Source organism: Bombus pascuorum, chromosome 9 (genome assembly GCF_905332965.1).
Source record: "Bombus pascuorum chromosome 9, iyBomPasc1.1, whole genome shotgun sequence".
Classification (NCBI taxonomy): Eukaryota; Metazoa; Arthropoda; class Insecta; order Hymenoptera; family Apidae; genus Bombus; species Bombus pascuorum.
In genome coordinates this window covers 14,036,953-14,062,197 of record NC_083496.1, presented here as the reverse complement: position 1 = coordinate 14,062,197, position 25,245 = coordinate 14,036,953, and the positions used below count along the sequence as shown (strand labels likewise).

Here is a 25,245-nt window from a genome sequence, read left to right as displayed (position 1 = left end):
TTAATTATTACAAATATTTGCTTGGCTTAGATGGATTAAGAGTTGAGAATATACGTAATATTCGAATAGTCAAATTATGCTCAACTAATCTGAGTAGCTAAATTACATGAATTTTTAAATTGGTAAAAATTATTTAACACAAAAATTCGAATATGAATGAAATTCGGATCACCAAACTTTCTGTTTGTAATTTTGTCAAGTAAAACAATTCAATGATACCTATCAAAAACCAGTGAAGACTGTACTTAAACAATTTGTCTATCTTTTGCTCTTTTGCCTATTTTTGCTATCGTGAAAATTGAGAAGCCTACAAATGAAACATAAAGCCCTCACAGACCTATATTTGTATTTTATACAACATATTTCCCATTCAGCATACCGAGAAGAATACACTTGGAAAATTAGGTGGCTCGATTCAGATACGGCCCGTATCTGTGCAGCTGTGAGTTGACTGATTTCTAAGCGCTACATAAATGTAGAGCGATATTTCCATCTGGCGGGTGTAAACTTCGGCATCAGCCGAGAACCTGTTCGGGACAAGTTTGAAGGGAAGGAAATTCGGCGAAGTTATTAACGCTTGACACAGTTCTGATGTTTCTGTTGCTGCGTAACCATGAGTACAGGCTAAACTGCGGGAAAGTAGCAAACAAGCAATTTCAGAAACTGGACACTGACAATCGCCCAAAGAGAATACTGCCTCTGAGGCATGCTCCTCGCATGAATAACAATATTATGGTCAGTTTCGGCCGCAATATTATATGTATATCGTTACCCGCCGTACAGTTTATTTTCTGCTTAGCATTATCGTACATTTTTCCTTTTCCCTCCATAGAATCATGTTACAAATTACTATTTCTTTGTATCCTTGCGCCAAGAAACTTGTATTTACAACGTTGCGAAAACAAAGATTCAGGAATCTTTTTTAATTTGAAGAAGTAATATTCTCTTGGATATATTCATTAAAATAATTTTTTGGGAAAATTGAAAAAACTTTAAAGTTTCATTGTTATAAGTTAATTTAATTTAAAATAAACGAGGTTTGTTATGTACTATAGTATGAACTAAATTAATTTCTATTCATTTTGTCTTTATTTATCTTTAAATGAAATGTGTTGAAATTTATCTTAAAGTTTTGAAAAAATATATCAAACACTTGTTACGTTATTAAACTTTACTTGTGTGTTTTCAACGAATTAGTTGAAAATTTTCTCTCACTCGCGGACATTATAAAATTTTCGTTCGATTTCTTTCAAGAATATTGAGAGCACGATGTGGGAATAATAAAGAATCAGTTTTTATTGTCAAGACGAAACGTATCAGAAAAGCTTTAAACATGATCTTGGATTACCGCACATAATTTCCCATTGTCCCATACTTTATATACAGTTGCTATCACTCACAATAAATCCAAAGTTCCCTATCAGTCAACGTGACACACTAGTAACAAATTATACAATTATCCCAAACTTAAATTCATCACTTTCATTCCTTATAAAAGCAACAATAAATTAAATACCCCACACCCAGTATAACCAAAATCATCCATTACATCTAACTCTTCTACCTTGAAACTCAACAAACTAGATCTCTATCTTCTTCAACAATTTCCTTTAACAATGTATAAGCAATTACAAAATCTCAAACAATTTGCTAAAACAATTTCCACCAAAATATCATATAAAATAGAGATCTATTACTGTTTACATCTATGTTTTCACACTTCTGTTTTGCATTAAATTCGAAGAAATTCATTCGAAGAAACAAGAACGCTATGGAATTACAAAAACGTGGACAACCGGTTAACCGCTGGCTGGCTCAAAGAACTATCGTTAACATCGTTAAGACGAAATCCCTATTGCCTCTGTACGTTGCAAGAGCCACGAAGAAAAACTATTAATCGCGGTTTTTCTACCGCAAAGCAAGAATATCTGAAGAGCGAGACGAATCATCGCATTTATAATTACCTCGACGTCTTAGGAATATCTTCACCGGCTGTTAGATCCAAATGGCTTCTCCTCTCGATCCCCTCGAGCGGATTGCACAAAGGAAACACGGCGAGCAGCCGGGAATCAAATGAGAGGCAGGTAATTAAGCGGATTTAGGCACTCTCAGACACGAGCACCTAACACCTTTCCCGTTTAGCCGCCGCGCCGTGCCGGTTCAACCGCCACTCGTCGATTAATTACGGAAGATTACGTTTAGCGATGAAACCGTCCCCATTTCTCCCTTCCGTCCTCGACCGCGTTTTCTTTTCCTTTCCTGCCAAGTCTTTGGGGATTATCGATTCTCGAAGTCGTCTGCCGTCTACTTGTCCATTCAATCTCGTGGAATACTTATTTTAGGCGTTTCCGGTGTTAATATACAAAAATTAGATTTCATGGTATGTACAATGGCTAGAAAAAATATTTGCACATATTTTCATTTGTCAATGAAGCGTTTTTTTTATCAGGCATTTTACTTTTATAACATCAAATTTTATAATCATATAAAAATACTACTAAAAGATGCCAAATTTCATATATTTGGATTTAATTGATTAGTGTATAAATGTTATAATAAATATAATAGCGCTAAAACTTTTGGTCATTTTGTATTTGATAATATAGCGTTAAAGTGTCGTTGTAGCATCAGTGAGATCGAAATCGAATGTATTCTATAGTTTCTTAAATCGTATTAAATACCTTGTTTAAAATTAAGAAAAATGATGTAATTGTACCCTGGAATAATAAATTTTACGCAATTGCTTCAGTTGGTATTTCAGCAAACGACTAACAACAAAATGAATAAAGGGCAAGAAGTAAAATAAGAATAAAGGATAAAGCGTAGTCGTTTCGCCATAAATTCGAAGCCATTCGAGCTTGGAAATTGCGATATATACCCATAGTTCTTCGATACACAAGATTGCATACTAAAGTTCTATAGAGACGAAATTCCATTTTGCGATACGATTTTCTTCATCGATTTTCCGTTTCTTAGGCAAAATGCGACAGAAATGGAATTTGCACGACGCAACTAGCTCGGAATAGAGATTTACTTGTAGCCACGTGAAATTCCATTTTTCTATGAAATTCCGGTGAAATCAATGTAAAAATGTTCCCGCTGTAGCATGGTTAGAGAATAATGTAATATACTAATTTTCTTCTAAATATAATGGTTACAATAAATGTATTGTTGTGTTGTAATTTTATTTACATTGAAATATAATTTCATTTACATTCCCAGGTTAGTTTCAAACTTATCCAATGTAGCCATGGCAATCGTGTCTGATTACAGTGCTAATGTCAAGCAGTTTTATATAACACACGCGGTATGAGCATATAAGTTTTCAATATTAAGTGTTCAAATACTTCTGTGATCTAGTGTTGCGCCATCAAACCATTCATCATCCCTTAACTTTTAAACATTCCATATCCTTGCAACTATGTAATATTCGTTAAATCATTCGTAAACCAACTGACAGCGTTCGATTAGGAAGAACGACCTGTGACCACTGGATCTATCAACTAATCCCATCGTAGCACGATTCCAGCCCACCGAACCGTTCCATCGCGTAGAGAAATTTCCTTGACGTAGTCGAAATGCAATAGAAACGACATCTGCATGACAAGGCGCGATTCGAAGCGGCAGCCGCGAATTATTTACGGTGGCAATGTCAGCAGGTGGCCACAGCTCACCATATATGATAAAGGCATTTGTCATCGTCCGGCTTTCGCCTTCGATTATCGGTACACCCTACCACGGTCAATAGATGCATTCTATAGATAGTCGAATATGTATTTATAGTGATGAATTTCGTTTTGTGTATGTGTGTGTGTGTGTGTGTGTACTATATATATATGAATTCCGTTCGTGTTACTTCTACGTTTTCTTTCCTCCTTTCCAATTCAAGCTTTTCATCGTTCTTCCACTTCTTCCATTCCTCTTCTCTTTCACTCTTTTCCACGATACCGGTCCTCACGATAGCTGGAAATAGTTTTTCATTCAATGTCATTCTTCGTTATGAATCTTGTTCCAGCCTGATATGATTCCTAGTTGTAGCTTCTGATTTCATTTTTGTTTTCCGGTAATGGCGATTTATTTCTTCGAGGAATTTTGCTTTGTTACACTTTGTCGCGGTATTACACTGTTTGACTCCTGCATTTTTAGGACGACATTTCAGTTGTGTTTGAAGTCGTAAAGATTGAACTAAAATTGGATTAGTTGGATTATTATAATCACGTAGTAATGTTTTAGAATTATGGAAGTTTTGTTAAGTAACTTTGGATGAATCATAGAATTAATTTTTTAGAAGTACTATACTTTACTATACATATTTTAATGTACTTTCGATAGTTTGTTTTTAATATAATAGATACAGGAAAAATATTTCTTTAAAGCATTAGTATTTTTATGTCCACCAGCCTTGGCTTTATTTTATCCTCGTAAAAAAGTACTAATTCATATTCAGTAAATAATTTTATTTCCTATTATTCTTATAAAAAATTCTAATGAATACTCAATAAATAAATATTGTATAAATAAGGTAAACTCCACTTATTTTATCCATTACTTTCTCCATTCTCCCATTCCACTCAAATGATCAATAACTTATCATTAATAATTTGCCAATAATTTACCATTTTCCTCCATTATGATGTAGCAATCATCCATTGGTCTTCCATCATCCCTTAAAATTTCATCTTAAAATATCTACATTTTCTCCCACTGCCTTCAACCCTATTTCACGGCATCTTCTGCTCCTCCCCCCGATCTAATCTCATCCCTCCGCGCGTCCATCTGTCTCTATTATCCCGCATCCATCTCCCGCGCCTATTCTCTTCGATCCTAACCGGCCGTTACTCGCCATGAAAACCGATAAAAGTTATTAGATCCTACGGGCAAGTAGTTCCTGGTGGCTTCGGTTTCCGGAAATGAAGTCTGGAACTACCAACCCCGGAATGGTTACACGCGTAAAGAGCACCAAGTAGGGTAGCGAGGACAAAAAGCATCTATCCGCTCCCGCTTCACTTTTCATCGGGCCATGGATAGAACGCAGAAACTCAGGCAACCTCTTTATTGAGATACGCGATCGATTCTGCTGCTTTCATCGGTTGTATAAGAGGCTAGCTATGGATTTTGTCTACTGAATGTCTGATTCCCACTTGGCCCTTTAACGGGAAAACAATTTAACAATAACATTCAACAATAATTGTGAATATAGTATTCGAATAAAAATGTTATTGTATGTCAAATATTGTAAAATTGACATTCAAAAAGATTCTATACATGTATAAGGTGTTTCATTTAACTTGAACGGCTTAAATAACGCAAAAGATTTTCTTGAGATCATCACTTCTGCCTTTAAATAAAATTAATTGAAATTGAATATCCTTATACATAAAAATTCCTTTTAAATTCTTCAAGAATTCTAAAAGAATTTGAAATTCTTCTTTCTTTTGTTATTGATTAGTAACTTTCAAGCTATGTTTACATTAGTATTTGGAAATTCGTCGAATTTGCTACGTGTCATATTGTGCATCAATTCTGATGTATTACATTTGTTATCTTCGTCGCATACTATGTATATGAACTTACTTATCATGTACTATAACTTATCATTGATTACCAGAAAAGATTAATTTATTACGATTCGGCTAATCAGATCTGCATTACAATGAATATCACAGATCGTGAATAAGCTTTGACTTCATCGTGTTCATTTTTCTTAAAAAGTATTCTTTAAAAAATATGTAAATGTCAGTATATTATATTTTCTTTTTCAAAATTATGAAATCTTTCTGAGGCATATAACAATGCACTTGTCGATCAATAATATAAATGAAAATAATCAAATTATATTAATTCATTCATTCGTTCGACCATCGATCGACTATCCACAACAATTCAACAATCTTCTTTGTAACATTTCTCCTTTTCTAAACCGTTCAATCTTAAACTCTACCAAACCCCTAAACCACAACAACGATTCTCATAAAATAAAGACCCATGCAACTTGTAAATAAAACACGAACGATATGAATCACAGTCTGTATGACAGAAATTCCTGACTTTTAAAATACTCCATCGAGACCAATCACAGGTTTTGCGTGGCATGAGCAAACGTATCAACGTGGCTCACCGCGATATCGAGCCCGATCAAAGCAATCGACGATCTGCGATTTTTGAGATGATCACCGACTGGAAATAGAGGATCGCCTGTAAACCTGGAATCGACTGTTCCCTGTCCGATTGTTAATCATTTTTCGAGAGGGCCTCGACGCGAACCAAGCACGTTTCTATCTTTTTTTTTCGTAGATGTTGAGCCATGCTTCATGGCGGATTCGCTCCCCTGGATTCCCATCGTATCGAATGCTGGTCGAAATCGATGCAGAGATCCGGCAAAGATATGTGTGTTCCTATTCCCTGTTGCGGACTTATTGGACGAGGGTAATCGTGGATTTATGTGGGCCGTTTAATGAAATTTGTGCTTTTTGCCCGATCGAACTGCTCCAAGGCTGGATTTCAATGGGGCCACCGAATATATTCCTTTGTTTTCACTGGTGATCGCTGTGGAATTTTCGCTCGAGACAAGCTCGATTTGACGAAAGTTCTTGCTTGTGATATACTTGCTTGTCATATACTTTGGTTATCTTGCATTGGAACTATTGATGACTGTAGTATATTTGTTAAAATACAACTTTGGAAGATAAGATTTCATCTGTGTAATTATATTAATCGAAAATAAGAAAGTCCATTTCAAATTTCATACGATTCGTAAGTTCAACGTACCTATCAGGCCATTAAACTCGTGCGATATATAAAGTGAGTATCGATATGATCAACTAACTTCTATTTTAATACTTTCGAAGTAATTCTAAATCTATAAATTCTTTGCACTACCATTATATAAATAGGAAATATCGATTTATTTCTAGATTGAGAGCAACTATATTCAGGCCAATATTCTTCTATTCCTGTTACTACATGGTGAAGCGTTAATTAAAGAAAACACCTGGTGAATAAACGAGGTAATAATAAACAGTCACGTTACCTATTTATGTAAAACGAAGGAAAATCACATTTTTCGTTTCTCGAGTATTGTTGAGGTTAAACCAGGCGAACAAATGTGGCGATATTTACGTTAACGTTTCCGTATTATAATTCTCGAAATAACTGACGTTGTATAAGCGAATAAAAAGCAGCCACTTCTCGGGTGCCTGGTGATAAATCATTCTTTATGGCAGCACTTTGCAAGAATATTTCTTGTAGAAACATCCGTGCTTCTGCACGTAAACTTTTAACACGCCCCCGCTTATACACGTTCTCTAGCAAAATGAAATGGTTTGTTTTAGAGTGCGATATACAACGTAGAATTTGCCATATAACATGGGAAAATCGTAAAGAATTTCAATTCACGTTTGTAAATTCTTTAATGCTCAACAATACTGAAATACTGTTAAAAACATAATACAAGTAATCTTTTTTTTTTTTTATCAAAAGTTTTATATAAAGTAGAATTCAATCTAGAATATATTTTTTACATTATATGTGAAAGTTAATTTTTTCTATTCCTTTAATTTATAAAGTCTCCTCGATTTTTCTTTTTCTCGTTGAATTAGGGACGACAATCGAATTTCCTTAAAGGACACAGGTGCGATCGTAAAAAGCGGCTCCACGACGAACGAACGCAAGATAAACGATTCGAGGGAAGGTGGTTTAAGAATAGCAACTGGCAGAAATAAAGGATGCAGAATGAAATGCCGAAAGGCGAGGGGTATCTTCGCAACGAAACACTAACAAAGCTCCAGCGGACAGCTGTACCCATAGCCTCGTGATATTAAATGCTACGGGGAAAGGAAAGATCAAGAAGCAAGCGAAAGGGGTAGTTGAGAAATGAGATTCCGTAACAATCTTTTCACGGGCTTAATAGCATGATTAGTTAACTAAGTGCATTTCTTTTTAATTAAAAATTCAACATCTGTAAATTTCTTCGAAATTAAAAATTTTCACATTTCCTTAAAATCCAGAAGACGAATTATACGGACATAATTAGACTATCAATGTTTATGAGATTATGGCAAATTTAAAGATGTAGTAAAGTACGAAGTATCTACAATATACAAAAATATATACCACGTTAAAAGTATATTATTTCGTAATATTAATTAACACTCATTATAATATGATGCACATGAATAGATTTCTATTTACCTAGGATTTCTTCAGTTCTGTCTATAGAAATATAAATTTGCATACAAATTTGCAGTGTAACTATAATCGTCGAGTGATCGACAAAAGTAGAAAGAAAAATATATCAACGCGAACATACGCGCGTATAAATTGTTCAGTGATATAATTGTGCAACGTGACGATTCAATCAGCGCAGCAGCTATCCAGTTGTGTTAGCGCATCTATGAATCGCAACGAGAGACGAAATTCTCGCGTTTAAATGGCAAATGTAGACTTTGTTCGATATCTCGTTCGTTTTTCATTTTTCGCCAAATTTTCGGTGTATGCGATGAAGAGCATTCAGTTCAACTATTTCATTAATTCGCGTTTTACTGTTGTTCATTAATGAAACGCGTTTGTTTCAGTAGACATGTTCGCGATATTAATATTCGTGATGATGAAATATTTACAATGAACTACCATAAATATTATAATATAAAAATAGAAAGATGTGATTCTAGTCGGACTTGTCGGAAAAAAGGCTGATAAATTCTGTTCGGAATGATAAATCTGCCTCAAGGACGAAGTGCCAAGCAGAAGAGTGATAAATCTGCCAAACATACAGGAACGATAAATCAGGATTTACATTTACATTTGAATATGGATACATTTACACTGACTTAATACATTGCAAAAATGTTAGATTAGATTAATAAAACAGTAGCGCAAATAATAAAATGTACCAATGAAAATAAACTTCTCAAAGAAGAAAAATAATTTTCTGAATATAATTATCAATGAAAAAGCTACTGTACAAAATTGTCACATTCTATAGAACAATTAAAAAGTATTTAGACGTTAGAATGGTTTATAGGTTAACAACGTAAAACTATAACACCTAGAAATTTTATATAATGAATTATTCCTTCCTTCGCGTATATTTTATTAAATAATGAACTTTCCGTTGCAAGTCATATAACTCACCGTTATTAATACACACCATAAAAATTTTGCTTCCGAGTCGAAACAAAGCTTACAATTTACAAACGGAAAACGTTTTAAAGAATTCATATAAATATCTCCATTTTCCGAATCACGAATATTCATTTAATATTAGTAATTTCGCGTTTCATCGTTTAAAATTAATCACGCAGAAACTTCATTATCAATTTTCCAAAAAATTTCATCTCGTGATAAAAAGCAACTAACAGTTACCGCGGACCGAAAGTGAAATCGTGTGACGTCAGCCTGGAAACCAAAGGCACAAATACAATAAGAATGTGATTTACCCAGATGATCCTGTTCCCTCTGAACCTTGCCTGGTTCGACGATCAGCAGACACCAGATGGACACCAGGGACACCGACGAAAGCAATTTTCCCAATATTCCCATTTCTCTTCTTCCGAGCTTCCGTTTTGAAGCGATGAAAACACGGACCTCGCAGGCACACACGCGCGCGCGCACACGGAAATGTCAAATCAGCCAAGAAGACACTGACTTTCGTCTTGGCCGGGTTAATATTTTCTCCATTCGTTTTCTTTTCTTTTCTTTTACTTTTCTGCACCCGTCAAATCGTCGCGTCGTCCCTCTTCTCTTCCTCGGGAATTCTGTAGCACCCTTCTGAGTCGCAAGATTGAACCGGAGTTCATTCACAGAACAACGCACACTGCAAAAGAAAGAATGACTTTTGTCACGGGACGTGGTTTACGATAATAGAAAAATCTAAATTATGAGTGAAGATTTTTGAAAATTTATGAATTGTTACCTTCTAAGTACATATTGATATTAGATTTTATTTAAATATTAATATTTCTGTTTCGATATCTAAATATCGAATACATAGATATTGAAATGTCAATATTATATAATATAGTAATATAAAAAGTATTATGTCATTCTATAAGTAACGTAATCAATTAGTACTGCAGTTTTTTACACTCTTTATAATTGTGCATTGTTTTTCGACTAAATCTTCAATTTTCTTTACATAAAATGTCAACAGTACCGGTTGCTATAGCTTTAAATTAAATTTAAAGCTAAATATAAGCTATAGGTTGAATTAAATTTAAAACTATAGAAAATTGTGCATTATTTATAAGATTATAGATCTTTTTATCAGGGATTCTGTAAAGTTTGTTACCATTAATCAATGGAATCAATGATAGTTTTGGAAATTCTACGAATTGTTATGAACTCGAAGTATTGAGTACTCTTATCAATCGATATATATATATATATATATATATATATATATATATATATATATATATATACGTAAGTTGTTCCAAAATAAATAAATTCGGTTTTCAATAGGTTTAGACAATTTCTATGAAATGAATCGTATTACTAAGCACAGCAGAGGATTTTCACGGATCAAAATTCACAAGATTTCCATGAATAGCAATACGCAGATTTGTCTCAGAATAAATTTTTATTCCACGTCGAAGAAATTTAGATTTAACTTGTATCTCTGCTCGAGCACGTACACAACAAATACTGCAGATAGAATCGAAATGCATGAAAAAATAATATATCGTGAAAGGTTTAGATTCAAAAGCTTCTAAATACATGAAAAATATTCGACTAGCTTCGAAACGTTTTTTTTTTTTTTTTTTTTTTTTTTTCAATCCCAATACTGCGAAACATATAATTCCGTGTTGTTTCAACGTTGATTTACCACGTATGCATGAGACATATTGAAATGTTTATTTTGTACATGAGAATATTTCCTCCTGTATTTTCTGATTTTTATAAAAATATATGCCATGGAGATAAATTAACCTGCTAAATATATACCGTACGATAATATAGAAGAATTCACTGTGGAAATACAGGAGAAATATATTAATACATTTTTCTTTAATTTGCACGAAACATTTATTTTCATTACTTAACGAATCATTTGACATTAAGCTAATGCTGAAGATTAACGAAGAAGTGAGTTACAAATGGATATGGGAATACGCTGCTCGATAATGCGTAGCTATTTTATCAAATTTTCCACACCTCGTAAATGCACATTGTCCTTACTTCGCGCGTTTTTCAGACCATGATTACAATGAAAACGGAAGAAAACCATTCGAGAGTAACGAAGAATAACGCGATCGCGTTAAAATCTTTTAGTTTCGCACGCTTGCATCCGGCACCCACGATAATCACGTTTAATGCGTTCTTGTTTTTCGGCTTTTCCGAATATTTGGAGTAACGAAAGGTTTAATGGGCTAACTTTGGTAATAGGATTACGAGACGAGATGACTATGCGTTGTTCGAATCCGTAATTTGATTCTGTGTAAATTTTCGTCATGCGTTCAGTGATGCTCTACCGAAATCCTCAATTTGCACATTATTGATCTTTCTCGGTGTTTTAGCGTACGTTGGGATTGTAGATAATATGTAAGCTTTAGTAATCTTTCTATAATTACAGGGAAGAGATAGGGAGGAGTATCGTAATTTCTATTTATAACGAAATTCTTAATAGAGAAATTAAGTGAAAACCAAGTAAAGTTTTCTTTCAAATGTATATCAAATTTTCAATTTTCAATTACTCAAGTTTCAAATCCCTAAATTTCAATTTTCGACTTTCAATATCGGATTTCAAGCTTTTAAATGAATTATTCAATATTTAATTAATAATTTTAATTGAATCAATACTGTGAAGCCATTTGCTGATATTTTAACTTCGGGATACCTTTTCAAACTACAAAGTATAGTAATTAATGTTTATAAAATCGAAGTAAGGAGAGAAGAAAATCAAAGTTAAATTATTATTGGCAATGATTATATTGCGTGTTTTCCTTAGACCGATTGAGAAGACATCGGTGTACGATGTCGATACAGTTGAAAATGATGTCGGTACAGCCGATGTTGGTTTCACGTCGAGATACAGCTTGTGTCGTTGATTATGTTCCGCGAAAATTTCACACGTCCATTTTCATTGCTCGAGCGCCACGAATATCCGGGATTTCGAGTGAAATAATAGAAACGTCGATAAAAGAAAACCGCTCTAGTGGTTTCCTCTAAAATCTTCTACGACACGTTCCCTTTTATTTCTGGAATTTTTGCAAATAATTCGAACTAATAAACGAAGCGTTACCATGCAAGTTTGTCACTTTTTAATCTTATCAATATCGTAATATCTAAAAAAAGAAATGAAAAATATTCCTAATCCTCAACTGGATCATAAGTGGTCACTAAAAATTTAGGTTAAATTATTTTTACGGTATCTTTTTATAATTTGTATTTTTTTATTTTTATATGATAAAACACATTTGCTTCTATCGACGCACACATTGCGGTTCTTTTATTTAAGGAGTGCAGCTGACACACTTGTTGCATTCTACTTCCTGCTCATTTAGACAAAGTGATTTAGAAAGACAGACAAAGCAGTGGACATTGTGTCGAAATGAACATTATTACTTAAAATGATGTATTTGATACGCAATATTTTCAATCAATAATTTTCTCAAATTTGTATTCATACATAAAATAAAAAAGTCTGCTATGTCACCGCGCGTATTATTAAAATTCGCGTATAATCATTATGCATAAACTTTATCACAAATATGATGAATCTAAAAAGAAACCATCTGAAATTCCAGCATCAGTCCCGTAAAACAAAGTACGGTTCCCTTGTCACGCTAGAAACATAAACGAAGTGTCATTAAACTGAAATGAGCTCTTATTAACTGATTCTATGAAAGAAGCTGTAACTCACACTAATCTTCTACCTTCGTTATTTTTCTTTCAGATAAAGTACAATTTCACACTTAGAAAAAGAAATAGAAGGGACAACAAAGCGTTTTAAAACCGACATAAAAGTAGGAGAAATTCTGGTTGCAGGTAGAACGTCGTGACATTAATTTCGACCACGATTCAACGTTATAAAATCGGCCGCACGAGTTATGGTGGACCAGGAAAAAAAGGGCGAAATAGAGAACGAGGCTTTCTTGTTCTTCATTGGAGCGGGAAAGTGAGCCCTACCCCGTGCTTTTAGAGCGCGAGTAATTCACTGCTTGGAGAACTCGTCCCTCGAGGCATTACTATGACGTATTCGCGGAGACGCGCTCCCCCTAATGAGATTAAAAGTTACCAGGATTCCAGCAGGCGGAGTGCATTAAACATATTAAACGGTGACCCGACGTGCATTATTCTCCATCACATATATTGCCGATAAATGTACACCGGACGTAACCAGGATTCTCGTATTATATTTAATTTAAATTACGAATGGTGATACGTTGCTTTTTCGAACGTGCCACTTTTGCTTGATAGCTTTTTAATGCGCACATTCTGTTGTGGTTTCGAGCGAATGACGTTTTGGTCATATTTATGTTCATTTATTTCACATTTGTTAATGTGAAATGTTATTAGGGAATTTTGAAAGCTTTATCTTACGCTATTACAACTGATGATTATCGATTTCATGTCATGTATGAGCCGTTCAGTAGCCACTTTGATCAACTTCGTAAAATGAAAAGTGCGTTATAAATACTGGTTCTCAAACTTGCCTCAGAATTTACTATTATTCGCATCATCCTCTTGAGATAAGAGAACTAATAGAAATGGGTGAATAATATAATTTATACATTCTCAAATTCTTATTTAAATTTTTAAAAATTCAAATGTTTAAATTTTTCATGGAGAAGAATCTTATGACAATCCCAATGAGTGACACCGACGCTTTCGATCGGCATTCTATTCATGGAAAGTTTACCACAGAGGGTGCATCGACGTTTCTTTCGATTTATAGACTCACAGTCTCCATTCGCTAGACAATAATCTAGGTAAAGAGAGAGAGAACAAAAAAGAACGTTACGGTTAGTGAATTGGTCTGCCCGCTTTCCATATGCCTGAATAATAATAATAAAGATCTTCCACGTAGCATTCTCCCCTGATATAAATTGTATAAATATTGACGCTGTTCACCACTCCGTCTCAATCACCGGCGAGGGAAACAACTTTCTTGCTTTCTTCCCTGATCTTCGATCCGATATGACGTTTTCTTCCCGAATATTTGGCGAATACTGGTGTACTAGGATGAAGCATCAACGAAGCAAGTGGCAAGTTAAACGATGTTGACTTGTGGACCGTGCAGAAACTGTTTGTCCTACGTTTAGCGATAAGAAAGGCAAATTTTTTTCCGTTATATGTAGCATTAAGTATGTGTATATTTCTTTACTTATGTTTAGCTGCTCTTTTATTTTTAGAAATAACTATTAATATATTAAATTATCTATAATCTACTAAGTATATACCTGTTGTACAATATATCTATTTATGAAGTGTATCTATTAAATTCTACTCTAAAATAGTTGAAATATGTTAGAATATCGAATTTCTATGAAATTGAACAAATTATGTTAGAGTAAGCAATATAACGATAGCTTTTAGTTAGTAACAGAAATAAGAATTGATATTTAAAAGTTGATGTTATTTTCCATTTTATCCTGCAACGATGTGAACATTTTCGTCGGTGCACATTTTTCATTTTTATTATTACTCATGCAGATAAAAAATTTGCGTGTGAAACAGCAAAAAATAATGCCGTATTTTCTTCTATATACAAATACTAATTTATGTCATAACTGCGCTCTCTCAACACAATATTCACATTTTTCATTAGTAATATGTTTGTTATTATTAGTAATGTTTATATATTGTACATAATGTTTATATATTAGTAATGTTTCAGACATACGTTTCCTTCATATTTAAAATTCTGAATAGTCCCAGAGAATCGTGTTAATCTTTCGTAAATTAAATTACGTAAAATCCTTCGTTTTAGAAAGATAAATTATAGGATTATCATAAAAGACAAAAGTTTAATCACTGCTAATGGATCCTTGAGTAAACAAATTTTAAGAACCTCTTGCCTATCTCCATTCCTACACAAAATAGTTTGTCATGAACAAAGAGAAATTATTAATAATGTAATAAGTGTGAGAAATTAAAGTCGAAACGACATAATAAGATTTTTCCCACATATCCAAAGCGAATGAAACTTAACTGTTTCGAGAGACAGGCGAAGATCGACGTGCCCTACTTTCGAATCCTCTTGGATCGCAGGTTCAAAGTTAATCGAGCGGAATGAATTCTGGGCAAAGGGGTGAATTGACGCGTTACAGGGGTTAATTTCGATCTTATAGGCATCGCGTCGCGCGTCAGCGATAGAAAAGCTGTCATCGACAGGTCACTCGGTTCGGGCCACCTGGAAGGCGTGACGTGACGTGACGTGACAGCATTAGCAGAGACCCCACTCGCATTACCGTGTCATGTCGATCTTTGAGTTTTCGCACACAAAGTCCTATGTCTTCGATATTATCGAACTTTCTCAATAAAAAATTATAATATAATATTCGTATCTATATTCACGATATAAAATCAAGATTATATATAGTATATCATTATTAACGATAGATGGTCAGACTAAATATAAATTGAAGGTTTTAAACAAATAATGATATTAATATGAACGCTTTGCTTGTTAAACGCGTAGTTATTAGAATTATGTCAATAGTATTTAATGGTCATTTATTTGTCCAGTCTTCTCATAAATTTTAGGTAATCTAACACGGAGGAAATTGCATCAGGTGCATTGGCTCGTGTGATTTAAAGCGGCGAGTTCACACGCGAATAAAATTAATCGGTTTTACGCGAAAGAATTCCTTTCATCACAGACAGGAAAGGTTTAATTTCAACTTTTAGTTCCTGCTGCAACTTTCCCGCAACACCAACAAAACGATTTAGATAAATCAATTTGTGCTACGTATGAAATTATTTGTAGTAAGTTTTTTATGACAATCTATCGAAGGTAAATTTATTTTCATGAGAATAACATGATAAAAAGTTTGGCTTCGTGTTTCACGAACAAAAATATTTAATAATCAAAATACGTACTGTTCAAAAATGATTATTCGTCCTCTATTGATAAAATTAATAGACTTGGTTTAATTCTCATTAAAAAGAGATAGAATACTATCTAACATCGTAAGTGAAGTTATTTAATAATAAAAAGTGAATTTATTAAATACCTTAATGCTGTCAAAGTTATCTAAAATGTCTATTAATAATAAATCAAGTATTGATTACCTACTCTGTCTATTGCAAATTTTCGAGTACAAATTTCCAGTAATTATGAACAGTATCGGATACTTTAACCACATCCTATTAGCAAAAGCGTTAATTAATTCCGTGGAATTTCAGTTTACGAAACACAGTCTTTATCGTTCTACATATTTCGTGAACTATCTAGTGCCTACATAAACCAACCAACACAGGCAATATAGGCTAAATACTATCCCGCACTCCATTTATCCATGAAATATCATCTAAACTCCAGGTAACTTCCAACGTAATCTCGCCTAATTCCTTCATTAAACATAAAATAATCATCAGGCTTTTCTCCCTCGACCACTGCTTTCAATTACCCCGAATCAAGTCATAGGCCATAATCGTCAAAAATTACGATCAAAACGTTCTTTGGGTCATGGAATTCGTAAGGGAGGATCGACAAATCGGTCGTACGCTTCAAACTTCTCGAAACTCTTCATCCGTTCGTGAAAAATACGAGATTCCTTTCTTCTTCTTTCCTCCCGTGCGAATAAATACGATCTTCCGCGGGTGAAACTTCGACGAACTGTAACAGATGGCTTCGTGACTCGGGCGTCAACTTGCAAGGGGTAGAGGGAGGAGGCTAGAAAGCCGTGATATTCATCCCCCAGCCACTAGAGAAAAGAATCGAACAGCACCCCTGGGATATTCTTTAGAATGCCTCGATTTCGGCGCATTGACCGCGATCAATTCAAAATCGATTTCAAACACTGGTCTGTGATCCTGCTCTTTGTTCTGGGTCTTAGAAATTAGAATTAAAGGATAATCCCTTATGAACCCAGCTTGACTTGTGTTATACGTGATAGTAAAGATTTGCAAGTCTATGAATTATTCTAGAAGTAATACAATAGAGACATTACTATCGAATTTGATAGCAGTTTTTAAATAAAATAGTATATTTTTAAATAAAATTTATTATACAAACAAAATACTATAATTGTTGTCCTACGCGATACAGATATTTAGTATCTTAAATATGACGAAGATAGAGAGATGGATGTAAATATCACAATGATCCATAGCTCAGTGTGTACTTTCTGGTACCTGTTTGAGATCTTCAAAGATCTCATATTACTTTTATGCACTACTTTACTCATGAAAAATAAATAGCACGGAGCCCGAATTCTCTTTGAAAATTTTAACAGAGACGTTTTAAAGTCGAGACATTGATTTTAATAAAGAATAAAGTCTAGACTCTGTGAAAGAGAATTGACAAATAACGTCATGTTTCTTGCATAAATGGTCTTAAAGAATAGTAACGTTACAATCCAAAATAATCTATGCTTTCTATGTCACATCATCAGTCTCATCATCTCATCAGTCACGTCATGCAGTAAAAAATACAGCCAAAAATACAGATAGTCGATGAAACTATAAAGTGCTGTGAACCCTATTCCTTTAGAATAGGGATATTAAAGGTACTCTCGAGCAACAGATGCGCCCAAAACGAAGGTAATCTCGGCCAAAAGCCTTGAGAGTGGATTAAATTTCAGAAGTTAATTCCTACTCGTCTGCGACACTCGTCAAAAGTCAAGGGAGAATCAATGATGGAGACGTGTCGCGTAGCAGTCCTAGGAATTAAAAAATCCCCAGTACTCGAGGGCTGTACTCGTGAAAAAAAAGGAGTACAAGGACCTAAAGGATCCTCTTTATGCTACAAGCCCGGATTATGTCAATTTGAATGTCAGACATCGTCATCAAAGTCTTTCTTTTCTCGGTTAAAAGTCCCTACAGCGACTAAACATGCTTTCAGGCGTAAGAGCAAATCAGTTCGAGTGTATTAGACGGCTTGCACGTTCTTGTTTTGCAAGCAACCCCTTGCCTTATGCTTCGTCTCCGCGTAATCCTCTTTGGGAAGAAACGTTTCCTCCCCTCGTGCATAAGACAAGGATCGAACTACGAAGAACAGAGTTGATGGATCGTCGGTTCATTATTGTTGAAGTTATTGCGTCATGAAAAAGCTCGTACCCTTCTGATCGTTGATTGGTGATGTTGTGCTGTTATAAGGTTATTGGTGTCCAATATTTCTGAAGTTGATTGATGATCGCATTTATCTCTATTTTCTTTAGTTTGGATTTAGGGAGATTTCTTTTATTAGAGCATTATTCTTTTTCAGTAGAGCATGAGTGAGAAATATTTCGAGAATTTTCGAGAGAAAATAGTCTGCAATGAGAATTCTGTAGCTTTTAGTATTGATTTCTGTTTTTTCTATCTTGTTTGGACCATAAACCTCAATATTATAATCAAAGAATTACTATTAGTATTATCATCTAATAAAACGTGTATAATGTATTATAGAACTTCGAAATTGGTCAGATTTCAAATTCTATCTATTTTGCGAATTCTTTCGTGAGAATAACGAGAACAAATGGCGAGAACGTAGAGGCACGAAATACCAAGGGAGAGGCAACGGATATAACGTAGAGAAGACAGAAAATAGACGAAGCTAAAGTAGAAAGAAGGTCGAAGAAGAAGCGGTGATCCGTAATCAATCACGATAACCTGGATATTCGATTTCCCCGCCAATTCGAATCGTTCGCCAATTGACTTCCTCGCAATTGAGCTCGAGGTGTTAAGGGACTTACCACAGCTGTTTCAATTTCTTTTTCCAGCTGGTCCGCCGTTCGTGAAATTAGACAATTTAATGAAGTCAGTAATCGTCAAACTGGGATCGAATTGAGAATTGGACACGCCTTTCTTGTTACTCGATCAAGCGCCAGCAATAAATTCTATTTTAAAACGTTCCCGAACAAGATCTCGTACCAGAGAGGATCTTTCACTTGATTTTAAAATATTGTGCACAGAACTTTGAATCCAGTTTGCGTTTAGTAAATCATTCGAAGAGTTAGAATAAGCCTTTTTAAGTTATTTTTCAGAAGAAGAAATGCGGCATAAAAAAATTCGACTTAAACAGTTTCGTTACAACGATTAAACTTCAAACTGAATTTGGATTGGATTCTTTTAAATCTTTGGACTTTGGAACTTTATTCTTAATACTGTAAAATCTTCTTCATAGTAGCGGATTTCACGTCTTTACCTACTCCTGGCACCCAAAAAATTTAAAAAGCTGATTATTTAAGCGATGAAGTTATATTACTACACTAGTAGTGTAGTATATTACTAGTATATTACTACACTATAACTATATAGTACTTATAATATATTTGTGTTAGAAAATAAAGTATTATATAAAATAAGAAACAGTAAGAAATAATAAAATTAACATATATTTTTCTTAATCTATGACAGAAATATTACAGAGTTCAAAGTCGTCTACAAGTCTACAAAAAATCAGAAAAATTCTATTAGTCCATTAAAAAAAGTCTAGTCTGTAGTTGGTTGATAATGATTGGAATTAGAAACATCACATTTGACATACATTTTCAAATAAACACTCTGATACTCATCGAACCGAATGGAAACTGTAACTTCAATCTTTATGGCGCATCAATCCACTTTCGAATAGATTTGCTCATGCAACCGAAGAAATAACAGCGAAAGTTCGCCCCATTTCCCCGACTAATCTCTGTACGAACATTTACGACAAGTAGTTCAAGCAAAATAAGGCAGTTTCGAATGATCCTCGCTGCAACTGTCTTTCACCAAACGTAACACCAAAACTTTAACAAGATACTGCTCAACTTTCAACTCGTGCACCTATACTGTTCGTTCCACTTCCAATGTTCCATTATAAAAAATTACTTCCCATCCTCTGTGCTTTCAGCAATTTATTACGACCTGCTGTTCTGACCGAAAACTATCGCTGACAATTTCGCGCCAACGATTCAACGATTCTTGAAGATACAACGACGTAAGTGACAAATTAAAGAATCGTGTAGAAAATATTTAGTCTACATTTAGCGACAAAAATGGAGGAAAATCAATTAAGTTATAGTTTTCTTCTCTGCTGCAATACGTTTTCACGATACGTAGAAGACTATTTTATGAAAAATGTAGTAGCAGCCAACTGACCTATACAAAGTTTTTGAACTCCTATTTTAGGAACAGTATCAATAATTTTTGTGCACGATATTTCAATGTTCCCTATATTTGACGTTCATTGAAGGTATATAATAATTAGAATTTTGACTATACAATTTGTTTCATAAATTAAAAAGTTATAAACCTAGAACCATAAGTATATGTTTTGTACATGTTTTTCGTACATGCGAGATCTTACTCCAAGTGAATTACAGCACCTACGTCCCGCCGATGCGATGCGCGGCGTCTTCTTGGCACAGGAACTTAGGCATCTCGAAGCAATATCCACCTTTGCGGTTTTGATATTAGTTCCCCCATAGAGAGACACGACGTTTTTTCGTATTTCCGTAAATACAGGATTCAATTTCAATTAGATACTTCCTTGGAAAAACTATATGTGGCGTGTGTTAGCACGATAGAAAAGAGACAAACGAAACTGAATGAGAGAAAAGAAGTCCTTCTGGTTTCTTATTGTGGATTCAGGCTTTATCGTAGAATCGAGAATTCTGGAGTACCGCGTTGTTGGATTCAACACCGCAAATAAGTCACGAGGGAGCATCGGTTATGAAATTTCGATGAAAGAGTCGCGATGTAGCTCACTGTAGTTAGAGTCCAATAAGCAGAATGATTTATGTATTAGCTTCCAGCGGAACATTAGAGTTCGTTCCATAGCCACTTTTTCGTAAATTCTTGTAACGAAATTGATGACCCCTTTGATATTCTTAACAACCATGAATAAATCTGAAACTCGTTACTATAATGCGGATTTCTGTGCACATTCATAGGTTTGAGAATATAATTATAAAAGCAGAATCTCGATCGAAAATTGTGTTACCTACTATTATAGAAAGCATGCTATACTATTTCATATTATGGGCATTTTGTACAATTTTCCTCTTTCAAATTTTCTGTAAATGCATAAAAAACCACAATATAATTATAACGATATTGCAAATGATACATGCTTTTAAATAAAAGCCATATTCTACACACATATAAATTAAAAGAAATAAAACTGCTCCAAATACAATTTCTCATATCGCCTAAATTTAGTAAAAGCAATTCTTTTAACTTCCCCTAGTTTGTAATTCCTTTCAATGTAAAAATCAAATTCTCCAAGTTTCACGCTTTATTTTACTGGATCCACATTCGGAAAGTATTCGGAGCTCTTGGAAATCCTTGTCCTGAAAAATTCGGCTTTCACTGCACCCCAGAGAGACTCGAACAGCGAGTTCGTTAACAAACAGGTCACGATCGGGGAGCTGCAAAATCGGAATCCATCTCCAGCCAATTATCGGTCTTATCCTTGGCCGGTTCCAAAGTTCTGTGCCAGTAGTTCAGCCAATAGACGACGGCGAAGGACACTTGGCCAAACGGATTCGGCCTTTCGAGTATAATAGCGAGGCCAAGATGCGACTAGTTACTCGGTGGAATCCGTGTTCCTCGACACGACAGTCATCTTTCCCTGGCTATTGGTCCACTTGCTTTCAGCAAACGTGCACACTGCACAAGTATGCGTAAGCGGCTGACTTCACGAATATTGAGACCCCGCCTGAGAATTGCATTGAAGTTCTCTAAACGTTCCTTCTCTCTCTACCATTCTCTTCATCTACCTCTGTCTACACATACACACACATCCGTGCACATGTATCCATACACACGTAGACACAGAAGCGTGTCTCGTGGTAATAGCACTTCTGGGCTATTGAACTCCTAATCACGAAGTGACAACTGTTTCCAGCCGTGCTCCGCTCGCCCTGGCTAGCAAGCATTTACCTCTGTCTATGTCTCTATCAAAGCAAACTATTTCGCTCGGTTCGTTTCGTCCCTGATGGTCTCTCATTCCTCCCAAAATTCCAACCATACTCTTCTTTCTTCGAGATTCACTGACAGTTTCTTTGTTTTTCAGAGTAGCTCCTTTGTTACTTTCTCGCTTGCCAGTCTCCCTTATTTTCCTTCGTTCGTCAAGTCCTACGTTCTTAGTTCTTTTCCATCTATCCTCGTACCAGCACCGATTTTCAATGAAACGGAATGAAACTGAAAAACCACTCGATTCTTCGCTTCCATTTGAGGTACATCGACGTTGCTCTACTCCTTCGCTAGTTTCATTTTTCTCTGTCTTCAGTCCTTAATACTTTCTTCCTTCGATCTTTACCATTCTTGCCCCTCGCGATATAGGAAGCTTCGTCTCATTTTGATAATTTTCTCCCATTTCGGGTCAATTACAACCATTCGAAACATGCATTATCCATAGATACGTTAAAATGCAGTTTTCAAAACGTCTCTACATATGTCCCTTCGTTACGTAATATAGAAAACTTCGTCTCTTCTTGATAATCTTCCTAAGAGAAATCTTTCAAGAGATGAGAAAGAGAGAGAGAGGGACAGAGAGGTGAGTCTCAGATAAGCTTCCATCGACTGGATCCCTCTCCTATGAGCTCTCTTCCTATGGCTTTGCAGCCATTCGAAATATGCATTGTCTACGTCAAAAGGCAGCTTCCAAAACGTCTCTACACATGTATCTCCTCGCAAGGGACTACACCTTAGCTCGGACACCGGCATTCATTAAACGATACAAACGGTCATTAAGAGGCTGACCGAACTCGGTCTTCGTTTCTATAGGTGGTCTCCTGTCGCTTCTTATCGGGTTGTTGTTCAATCAAATCGAAGGACGCGATTAAATCGCAAGCTGCACCTTGTGAAATTATCGTCGATCGATAGAGAAGAGAAGTAAATTGCGATTGACGCAGTGGAAATGAGCCGCGTTGATGAATCGCAGAAATTTCCAAACGAGTTTCAATGGAAGAGCGGACAGACGATTGAAAAAAGTAATAAAAAGGCGAATCGTCAAGCGGACCGTTTTGGAAAAAAACTGAGGAAACTCGTTGATTGGAGAGGTTCCTTCGCGTGGAATGCATTAAATCGTGGACGATATCAATATTTCGTGTGCCATGACATAAATATTTATCGATCCCATACATCGATATGCATGGATCGGTGCTGCTGGTGTCGCGTTATTAACGTTGGCGAGTGCAAGCGTGTGACTTCGGGGGCTGAAGTTATACGGTGAACGTTTTTTTCGAATATTCGATCGGGAGTGGATTTAGGCGATGGAGAAAGAACAGGGCGGATGACACGCATCGCATTCTTTTTTTTTTTTTTTGCTTTCTACCTCTTCTTCTTCGTTTTATGGGAAAAATAAATTGGGAAAACGTGACACGTATAAAAAATTTTAAATGGACAATCTCGGACGAATTTTTGTTTTTTCCTGTATTACTTCGAATTTGTAACTAACTTAATAGGACAGCTATTTAGAAAATACTATGCAACGATTTTATTCTATATTTGAGGACTACTAGAATTCTTGGATTTAGTGCAATTTACCGTTCTAATAAATTTTAAAGACTGGTAACAGTTCAAATTTCTAGTGATAACCTCTATCTCCTTGAAAACTTCTAACTAATGATTAATTAAATAATCGTGAATAAACAGCGACAAAATATGATCATAAGAATTTATATACAATGCTTATCTGTAATCTATGAGAATTCTAGATATTTTATTTAAGGAGTTCAGGAACTGAACAGCTAAGAAAGCTCGAGAAAAATACATCAAGCGATACAAGTGATTCTGATTCCTGATTCCTGAAATACGACGATTTTATCTGAATACCTCGCATTTTATAAATACATCGTCTATACCTATACTCGTTTCTCAAAAGATATCCTTAATTCTCAATAAAAAATATTACGAAATTGCAATATTCTGGAATAGAGTATTCACAGGAACGAAATTAAAAAAAGATATAGTATCTAAGTTTCCAAAAGCACATTAGTCAACTTACAATTTCTCTGTAATCCTTCAGTGTCCACAATAATTCTAAATTTCAATCAAAATATCACACTTCATCCAAAGCTCTAACTACACTTTCAATATTCACAAATTACGCAATAACAATTAACGTTTCACAACTTCCAACAATCAACGCTTTTCCTAGGAATCAATTATACGGAATTGATCACATTTTCGCGAATGGATGGAATTTTCCCGCCAATTTCGACGCAAGTTCACCAGAGTTCTCCCGCGAAATAAAGAGGGGAGAAGCTCTTAGGTGCGACGATCGTGCCGCGTGAAATGCCGAGAAGGCACTGATGGTGTTTTCGCGAATGACTACGAAGGCCGGAATTCCGTTTCACCGCCATGCCCTGACTTTATATTTGGCACGGCCAAGCCACGCTAATAATATGTGCACGCTATTGTCGATTCATGGATCATTCGCGCACGCGAAACTCCTATACCACGCTGCTTCGAAAATTTTTAGACGACAACGATAGGGGCGTGATTGATGGTTTCCTTCTGCTGGTTAGCGGATTCGGTTGAGACATCGGATGGATTAGAAAAGTTTCAGCAATTAGTGATTGCAATCATGTTAATTGGGGCACGTGTGCGCCGATAATGAATTTTGGTGATTGCTAAGGTGACGGATTTACAGCGCGTCAAACAAAATTGTTTCTTTATGATTAATTAAAACTGCTTCATTAATCTCATTGTGTGTTTAGCGATTTATTTTGGCTGTTTATTGGAATTCCTTAACGAATACAGGAAATTTAGACGTTTTGTTAACAAAATATTGTTTCTCGTATGCACGTATACTTTATTCTTAACCACTGTGTATTTGGTATTAGAATAAATATATTAGGTTGGCACTGTTGAAAATTCTATTTGAAAATAACACAAGCTTTTATCTCAATCTAGGTGATATTGTTTATTTCAATACATATACCTTACTCATTACCCTCTTTCCTCTCTCGATTTGATTTTCAATTTCTATTGAAGCTTTCAAGCATCATGTCACAGAAAATATCAATTGACAAAAAAATATAACATGATCAATAAATATTTTAGATATGGTGTTAAGGCTTACCGATAACGCATTTTATATGAATATTGCATCCATGAATAATAATCAGAGCCTCTTACCTGAAACAGAAAATACAACATATTATT

The 25,245-nt window shown here is 35.0% G+C and overlaps 1 protein-coding gene across 3 annotated transcripts in view; it reads right to left on the bottom strand.

Moving 5' to 3' along the window:
• Positions 1 to 25,245, bottom strand: part of LOC132910302 (protein eva-1) — a 319,015-nt gene that overhangs the window by 195,351 nt on the left and 98,419 nt on the right. For all 3 annotated transcript variants that reach the window (XM_060965881.1, XM_060965884.1, XM_060965882.1), the window contains exon 2: positions 9,438 to 9,814. In XM_060965881.1, the coding sequence (XP_060821864.1) occupies positions 9,438 to 9,540 (103 nt within the window). In that variant the 5' untranslated portion in view covers positions 9,541 to 9,814. The remainder of the gene's footprint in view (positions 1 to 9,437; positions 9,815 to 25,245) is intronic.